The sequence below is a fragment of the Notothenia rossii genome (assembly GCF_949606895.1).
Source record: "Notothenia rossii genome assembly, chromosome: 8".
NCBI classification, from domain to species: Eukaryota; Metazoa; Chordata; class Actinopteri; order Perciformes; family Nototheniidae; genus Notothenia; species Notothenia rossii.
Genome location: NC_136906.1, coordinates 58,710,027 through 58,718,986, shown reverse-complemented (window position 1 = coordinate 58,718,986; position 8,960 = coordinate 58,710,027). Strand labels below are relative to the sequence as shown.

At 41.3% G+C, this 8,960-nt stretch overlaps 1 protein-coding gene across 2 annotated transcripts; it reads right to left on the bottom strand.

Moving 5' to 3' along the window:
• Nucleotides 1–1,916: 1,916 nt before the first annotated feature.
• On the bottom strand, nucleotides 1,917–6,368 carry LOC307014681 (uncharacterized protein). 2 transcript variants are annotated; one of them, XM_079642751.1, is made up of 7 exons: nucleotides 5,960–6,368; nucleotides 4,922–5,339; nucleotides 4,068–4,691; nucleotides 3,674–3,944; nucleotides 3,431–3,567; nucleotides 3,101–3,304; nucleotides 1,917–2,760 (listed from the first exon to the last, which is right to left on the bottom strand). In XM_079642751.1, exons 2-7 carry the CDS (start codon nucleotides 5,336–5,338, stop codon nucleotides 1,981–1,983), a joined length of 2,433 nt encoding a protein of 810 aa, XP_079498877.1. In that variant the 5' UTR covers nucleotide 5,339; nucleotides 5,960–6,368; the 3' UTR covers nucleotides 1,917–1,980. The 2 variants fall into 2 exon arrangements, with proteins under 2 accessions (XP_079498877.1, XP_079498878.1); XM_079642752.1 differs by lacking the exon at nucleotides 4,922–5,339.
• Nucleotides 6,369–8,960: the final 2,592 nt, after the last annotated feature.

Here is an 8,960-nt window from a genome sequence, read left to right as displayed (position 1 = left end):
TCTTCTCTGACATCATTACCAAAAACAAAAGCAACACTTGTGCCTTATTTGCTACCGTCGACAGACTAACTAACCCCCCAGTGTCAGTAGCCTCTGAATTTCTATCCACCAGGGCGTGCAATGATTTTGCCTCCTTCTTCACTGACAAAATTCAGAAAATCAGACAAGCAGTCAGTGCCTCTGTATCAGGTACAGCAAATGTGTTGTCCCTGTGTCAACCTAAAATCAATTCAAACACCATGACACAATTCCATCAGATTAATGATAAAAACCTAGAAGACATTACACAACTTCTGAAATCCTCCTCCTACTGCCTTGATATTATTCCAACAGGATTTTTCAAATATGTTTTTCATTGCATGGCCTCAGATCTACTTCATATAGTAAACAAGTTTCTTCACTCAGGTGTTTTTCCACTGCGTTTGACACTGTTGACCACAACACATTACTAGACCGACTGGAAAACTGGGTGGACTTTCGGCAACAGTTCGAAATTGGTCTGAATCCTATTTAGAGGACAGAAAAGGTAAATACACATCTGAGTTGACAAATATGACATGTGGGGTACCTCAAGGCTCTTCTCTTTAACATCGACGCTAACACTGGCTCATATAAGGAAAAACAACAAAATAAGTTACCATAGCTATGCGGATGACACATGTGATTTACGTAACAATTTCACTAGGAGACTATGCTCCAATTCAAACACTGAGTATGTGCATTGAACAAATCAATGACTGGATGTGTCAGAACTTTCTCCAATTAAACAAAGATAAAACTGAGGTAATGGTTTTTGGAGCCAAGGCAGAACGTATGAAAGTTAGCGCTGAGCTTCAGTCTGCAATGTTCAAAATAACAGACAAAGCCAGAAATATAGGTATAGTCATGGACTCTGACCTGAGTTTCAACAGTCACATTAAAACAGTTACTAAATCAGCCTACTATCACCTTAAGAACATATCGATGATTAAAAGACTAATGTCACAGCAGGATTTGGAAAAACTTGTCCATGCTTTTATCTTCAGTAGACTCGACTACTGAAATGGTGTCTTCACAGGTCTAACTAAAAAATCTATTAGAAAGCTGCAGCTGATTCAGAACGCTGCTGCTCGAGTCCTCACCAACACTAAGAAAGTGGATCACATCACTCCGGCTTCCTGTGTGTCAAAGAATAGATTTCAAAAATACTGCTGCTGGTTTATAAAGCTTTGAATGGTTTAGGCCCAAAATACATTTCTGACCTCTTGCTAAATTATGAACCATCCAGATCTCTCAGGTCTTCAGGGACTGGTCAGCTTTCTGTCCCCAGATTCAGAAATAAACATGGTAAAGCAGCGTTCAGTTATTATCAGGGATGCAAACACAGGTATGGTGAAAAAAGAGAGAACTATTCGAAGCAGAAAAAAAACAGCGTAATATACCGTCTGACAAAGGCCTGTGCTATAATGCTTCAATTAACTGGCTATTCTTTATAATATACTCAGATCAGTAGGAGACAGAGATGTTAAGTTATAAATCAAGGGGTTTTACTATTATTATTTACAGGTAGATATTATCGAGGGCGTAACTTTGGTTTAAGAAGTGGGGGACACACAAAACAGGGGGTCCTCCGCAATGAAACATATCTATTATCATTATATACAATGAGAGTGCAAACTTATCTAGTATCCTATCCATATGAACCTGTTTATTTGTGGGGGGACCTCACCTCCTCTAGGGGGGTCCGGGGGCATGCTCCCCCGGGAAGATTTTTTTCTTTAAATTGAAGTTAAATGCATCAATCTGGTGCACTTTGAGGGCAAAATTAAGAGATGTATGGATACATCTCTCAACACTCATATAAAACAGAACTGTATAATGCTTCAATTAACTGGCTATTCTTTATAATATACTCAGATCAAGAGGAGACATAGATGTTAAGTTATAAATCAAGGGTTTTTATTATTATTATTTACAGGTAGATATTATACACTTTTGACTTTAAGGGTTTTTCTTCTTCTTCTTTGCTTGCACAAGTGTTTCTACTGCTTTACGTCTAGCAGCATTCCGTTGCTTAGCTGCATGTCTCAACCTTGCTTCTTTCTCCTCTTGCTGTGCTGTCCTCTTGCTCTCTTGGGAACTTGCACATGTTTTCTTGAAGCCATACTCCACCTGTCTCCTCCCTTTCTCCATAAGCCTCTCCTCTCTCTGTGCTTTATCCCTTCTTGCAGCAGACCTCATGTTGCGGCACAGTGTTCTGTCAACTGGTCCAAACTTTTCGTCTTCTCTCTTAAACATCATGGTGGCAGTCATGCCCCTAGACTTCATGGCATACTTTGCTGTCTGAATTGCATCGAGCGTGGCAATGTTCATTCTTGAGCTTTTAGGGTCAAGAATATCTCCCATTAAGTTAAATGAGGACTCCACCATGGGCCCATGGAAGATAGAAAGAGCACCTCTGATAACCCCACTGAGAGCTGGATATTTCCCTGTGCTCATAACATGAGCCCACCACATGACCATGTTGTCTCCCTCGTGATACTGTGCCAGTGTTAAGTCAACGTTGTATCTGATTATTTCCTGGGTGATGTCACTCTCTGGAGGAACTAGGTGTTGCAAGATTCTTGCCAGCTTCATCAGTTGAGTCCCTGCTTCTGAATGGCCCCTCACAACAGGATCAATAGAGGACAAGGCTTGTAGGGTCTTACTTTTAAGTGGCAATTTGACCTGCATGTACTTGCCACAAGTCACATATGCCTTGGTCACCTTTTCAAAGAAATCCTAACACAAATACAAAACAAAAACAAAAAACACTTTGATGAATATCCTAAGTTTCATGCAGCACAGTGCTACGTTTCTCAATACTAAAGCTATCAGTGAAATGATGGCCTGCACTAGTCAACATCAAGCAAAACAATGTTTAAATAAGGCATGCAACAATTATTCATACAAAAATGACTATGGTAAAACCCGAGATTTGGTGTAAGAATAATATTCAAATGTATGTGAAATAGTAAGAGGTGTGCTGCCTTTGGGTTAACCTGGCCTCTTTCCACCAGGACTCTTTTTTACTTTAATATAACATTACCTAAATACTAACTAATCTATTTCACACACTAACCGGGTGTTTTCGACGGGCTGCTTCCAGGTTTTCTGCCACTTTACCAATATAGGGCTGGGAATAAAGTGTCTGGTTGGCCAAGTCCAATTCTGTCAATGCTTTGGGCGAAATCTTCAGATGCTCTGGTTTGATAAAGCAAGCCAGGAAGTTGACAAACACTTGAAGCTGCTTGTCATGCAGCTTGTGGACCAAGGTTTGACTTTCCTTAAATGCACAGAAAGGGCACGTTTCAGTAAATACTGAACCATCTTTTGTTTATAAAATTGCAATATGCATGTTATTTCTATATGGTGTGTGTTATATACACTGTATATACAAAAAAACACTCACCTGGAAAACCATCACATACTCTTTTAGTATTGGCAGTACACTGAGGTACACACTGAGATGCAGGTCCACTTTTTGGATCTCAAACCAGATCTTCTTTACCACTCGGCTCTTCCTCTTCTTCCCCAATTCAGTCATACCTACCAAAAGAAAAACAAAGATAACACATTTTATTATAGTATTAATAACTTTCTCAGAAACAGGACATTCACAATTTGAGTTCCTTGTTTAAACTAATATACATACCTTTCTTACTGAGGTCTTGGTGCACAAATGTGATCCTTCGCTGTGCTTTCTCGCTGACATGGTAGTCTTCATATAGCTTCTGCAATGGATCCTGGTAGAGAGCTTTGTCCTCTTTCCCCATGAAACCATAGTACAGGACCTTGTACACAGGCAGCAGTCTTTTTGTTTGCATCCCAACGTCATACGCAGACAACCAACGGTGGGAGACAAACCTCCTGGGATTTGTAGCAGGTATGTCCATGTATTCAGCGATTTCTTTCAGGTACATGATCTGCAAATAAAGACATAAGTCATTTTACAAGACTAAGTGTCACACAACTCAAAACATTAGAGTAAACACGGGGACAAACTCAATCTATCACTTAAGCTAAAATCAAAATTGACATTCAGTTACCTGATCTGATGCCCACAGGTGGTCAGTATGGAGATCTGTAAACAGCTGCTCCAAGTAGTTCTCAAAGGGCTCTGCAAACTTCTTTGCAGCATTGTGCACATGGTGACATGAATCACCATCAACATCAAGAAGCGTTTTACAATGGTTCTGTCTAATTCTTGTCTCCAGTCCTGACTTGCTGCCTCGCATCACATTGCATGAGTCTAACATTATGCTGACCAGGTTTGACCAGGGAATATCTTTTTCCTTAAAGAAGTTGCAGATGAGCTCCTCCAAGCTGGCAGCATTGACTTTAACAACTTCCAGAGAACCCAAATGTTCCACCACAACATCCTTCAGCTCTTGGTCAAAGTAGCTCACAAGCATTGCAAGCACCTTTTTATTACTGCTAGATGTACTCTCATCTACATTAAGAGAAAAGGGATACTTCCTTAAGTTGGAGAGCGTTCTCTCAGAGAATGTGTGGCCCAGACCATGCACCATCTTGTAAGAGGCAGCGGTTCGTGACAGTTTCATCCTACTAAGTGCTATTTTGTCTGCAGCCAGTTGTTGACTCAGTTCAACTAGGACAGGTGCAGTTGAGAGAGGTAGGGAATGTTCAGCAATAACAGCCAGGACCATTGCCTAGAAAACAGATTAAAATATATGAGATTACTCATTTCAGGAAAACAAATCTAATTTAGCTACAACGAACCTTCCTACTGACAGCACCTTTAACTTAGCATTTGCTCTAAAACAAAAAGCTCCCCCAACATTGCACAAAAGCATTAGGACAGTTGTGTTGGCTTGGCTACTCTTCTCTCCACACACACACACACACACACACACACACACACACACACACACACACATACCTCTGCATTGGATATGCGATCACACATAGGTACTGGTAGTGTAGGCGCTATCCTTTCCCTGATCTTGTCAGCTGCTGCTTTGGGGGTTGCTGGGAATGGGCTCTTTCTGAGGAGCTGTGCAACACTTTGTGTTTCTGTGATTGTGGTCACTTTATGTTTGTGAATTTCTGTCTGACAGTGTGCCAACAGGCCATGCACGCCCCTGCTGCCATAATTAATTTCTTTTGTGCACAGAGTGCATCTAGCACATCCTTTTTTGTCAACTTTTTTGAAAAAGTCTGACAGTGGGAATGTGTGTTTGACTGACTTCACCTCAATTGTGACATCTAGCTTTAGCCATGACCACTTCCAGCTGGATTTGCAACCTGCATCCAGCTTTTTCACAACAAGTGCATCACTTTCCTCAAGATCTTTCATTCTGAAAATGAATGCAAATTAGAGTTGGCACTAAGGTTAAGTGTCCCCATTATTAAACACTCATTAGACTCATGGCTAGGCCTCTAAATCTTATTCAATATCAGATATGGCTACTTCAATACCAAACTAGTAAACTACACAGCAGTCATGTGTTCATTTCCACAGTGCACAGGAAAAATATGACTAAGTATTAAGCTCATGTCGTTTATGTTGATCAGTTTGACAGAAATATAGTTCAAGTATAAAATTACCGCGTGCGTAATGCTAATTTATTTTAGCGCGTTGATCGCTCTTATATGTTATTATTGAGCTTACGGAGTATTTGCCAAATTAAAATTAAAAGGGTGTACACGTTTGGAATTGTACCTTAATAATTAATGGAGTCATTTGGAGTGAAATTGCCGATTTAATCGGAGGGCCGATCACCTTTAGGTACAAATAAAGCTTATATAGCCTACAATACATTACATTTCATTTAGCTGACGCAATACAATTAGCTGATGCAATACAATTGTATTATACAAAAAATACCATTTATATATAGTCTATGGTAAAAATACATAACATACATGCACTTTAGAGCTAATGATGTTATAACAGCCAACAGAAAAATGTACTTACATGCGGTGCTTGCGCAACTGACTGGTGCAGAAGTGCGAGTCATTTGCGCATGACTGATGTGCAACAACATGTGACTCCTGTTTGTCTTCTGTTGGTTGCTTGTTAGCAAGCAGACCCTTCACGCGATAGCAGAGCGAACAGGTACAGGAGGCGTAGAGCGAGGGATCATTTGTCCACTAGTCATGCTCGCGGATGGATACAAAAATATACTTTGGCGGCCGTTAATAGGCTATACGTGGGCGGCCCGCCCAAGTAAAGTCTATGTTTTGAAGAGAGAAGTTGTCCGTCAGTCCATGAGTCAGACCCCCCCCCCCAAACAAAAACTCTTCGGTTCTCCACGAATTACACAAGTCACCCAAATCAGCGTTAAAAAAGCGGGAGGCGCCGAAAAGCGACTAATTTGCATGTATGTATTATGCTCCAAATATCTGGAACAAACTACCAGAATCCTGCAGGTCCGCTGCAACTCTCTTTAAAGGCCCAGATACACCGGCCCGAAATCGGCAGTAAATGGGAGTCGGGCCGAACATGAGCGTGGGCACGCTCTATTCGGAGTGGTGTGCGCCGCACCGTCGGTTCTTTTTTGCCGACCTGACGCCTTTTCTTGCCGATTCAAGATGTCGAATCGGCGTCGGGAACACCACCGGAAGTCGGACAAAGGGATAACACTGATTGGCTGTTCAGCTAGCGAATCAGTGCATGAGAAGCCTTAACGGAAGTGAGGGAGGTAAACAAATGATTTAAAATGGAAGATGGAACACACACGGACGGCTATTTCACCTCATCGGTTTATAGAGCTTCTGTTCGTTCATGTTTTCAATGGACGACAGTGAAAATGGAAAGAAAAACGCTATTTGTTATTTGTTTATATCACGGAGTCTGTTCTTCTTCTCTGTCTTCCGGTTGTTCCGGTTGTTGCCTCTTTTGAATGCTGAATACACACTACCGCCGCCTGCTGGTAAGGAGAGTTATTGCCACTCACGCATACGCAGTTCATACGTGCTCGGCTCGGATTTGCGGTGTGTTCCAGTGCGCGAAGTCGGCAAAAACGCAGGAGAGTCCGGCAACGCAACAGTCGGTGTCTGCGTCGGCGACTTCTCAGGTGACTGGCCGGTGTATCTGGGCCTTTAAATCCAGGCTGAAGGTTTTTCTTTTTGTCTCTGCTTTTAATTGAACTATTCATATCTTAAACTGCACTGTAAGTTTTATCCATTTCTTTTTTCTTAAAATGTTTATTTTAATATCTTTGCTTTTTAATGACTGTTTTTAAATGCCATTTTCTTAATGTCTTTCAATTTTGTAAAGCACTTTGAATTGTGTTGAAAAGGTGCTATATAAATAAACTTGCCTTGAAGAAATACACATTTTGTTTAAAGTCAACAGAAATGTGCAAACAGAATTCCGCTACCCATATAAACACTGTTGTGCAACTATGCTGACAAAGCAAAGCCATGAGACATATATTCATATGGCACACTATGTAGGCTACTGGGGATCATTTGAATGCAGCAGTGCCCTACACAAACCTTTTATTATCACCATCCATCAACATGTCAGGCATTATTTTTGTACTGCTTAACTGGCCAGCTGAGGTAAAACAAGGAACTGTCCTTAGTGGTTGCAATTTGAGCTAAATAAATCAAACAATCATTTGATAATTATCAAACCACTATGGTAAGTCACCTGAGACCTTAGCTTTTATGACTTCAGGATTCAGCTTGTTTTGGCTAGATATATTCAGCAGTTGACTGTGCTGGTGTAGACTGCTGTAAACATGTTTTTAAGCTGTGTGGTTTGTGGCAAGCCAAAATGTTTTTTAACTTTGAGCACCTGTCATATTGAACACTAAAAATATGTCTCCCCCATACTACTGGGAATGCGCAAAAACATGTTCTTAGCATTGAAAACAACCAGGAAAAGAGGCCAACGCTGTAAAGGCAGGTCCCTAGTGGTCATGCAGCTTTTTCGCAATGTCAACCAGATGCCTGTGGGCTGATACAGATAATTTCATTCTCCTACAGTACCTAGCAGGACGGACCCACTAACAGTGCCAGCTTCTACAAAACAAGTCCCTGCATGCATCCTGATAATGTCGATCTGCCTGTTTCTGTCAGCCACTCTCTCTAGTTCATTCTTCCTATCTCTTTTAATTTGATTCTGCCTTTTTTGGTCCCTTCTCTTCCTGTGCCTCCCTTGTGCTTTTGTTTGACTTTATTTTCGTAATCAAACATGACAATTTGTCATTTGTTGACACTATACGCTGTGACCTCCAGTGCGCTGTGCTACTTTGAACCTTCGCCGTTGGGATGACTCGCGCAGGCAGACGGAGGACACAGGGAAAGAGAGACAATGGAGGAATAATGATGATCATTTAGCACAGGGGTTGAAAGTCAGCAAGATACAAGGGCGCCTGATCAAATGAGACAAGATGAAAGCAGACAAAGAAAAGGAAAATTGGACGATTCCAGCCAGATAAAGTGACCATCTGTAGCATCTCTCGGAAGATACCCATGTAGAGCATGCTGCAACGATACATATTAACTTGTTATGGCAGCTTCCACATGTAAGCATAACCAGGTCATAAGAGTTATTCCTGGCCGCGAATGTAAGGATAAATGTAAAAAAAACACGTGACAAGCATATACACACAAACTCATACATATCTAACTCCGGTTTGGGTTCACAGATGCCAGTCAATTATAGATGTAGGTCGAAAAAAACAGACTGCACTGGATGTTCCGGACTGTAATGGATGACTCAGACCACAAATAGTAGGCTGATGTGGTATCTGGGACTGCTATGCAGGGTCAACAAGAGGCGAGCGAACGGAGAGAAAGTTGGATGAAGTAAGCAAGTACAATGAGGGAGAGTAAGGATAAGAATCCAAATTACAAAAGGGAGAGGCAGGTTTTGTAGGAGAGGCAGGTTTCTTGCTGAAAAACTATAGAAGGCCTGCTTCAAAACTACGTGTCAAGGAGAGTAGCACCCCCTTGTTAAGCAC

What these genes read in the sequence shown, in the direction of transcription:
- LOC307014681 (XM_079642751.1), bottom strand. Translation starts at nt 5,338, where the DNA reads ATGAAAGATCTTGAGGAAAGTGATGCACTTGTTGTGAAAAAGCTGGAT. An exon ending in ATCGCATATCCAATGCAGAG is followed by an intron (nt 4,692 to 4,921) that starts GTATGTGTGTGT and finishes TCTGTTTTCTAG; the next exon opens with GCAATGGTCCTGGCTGTTAT. An exon ending in CCAAGACCTCAGTAAGAAAG is followed by an intron (nt 3,568 to 3,673) that starts GTATGTATATTA and finishes TTCTTTTGGTAG; the next exon opens with GTATGACTGAATTGGGGAAG.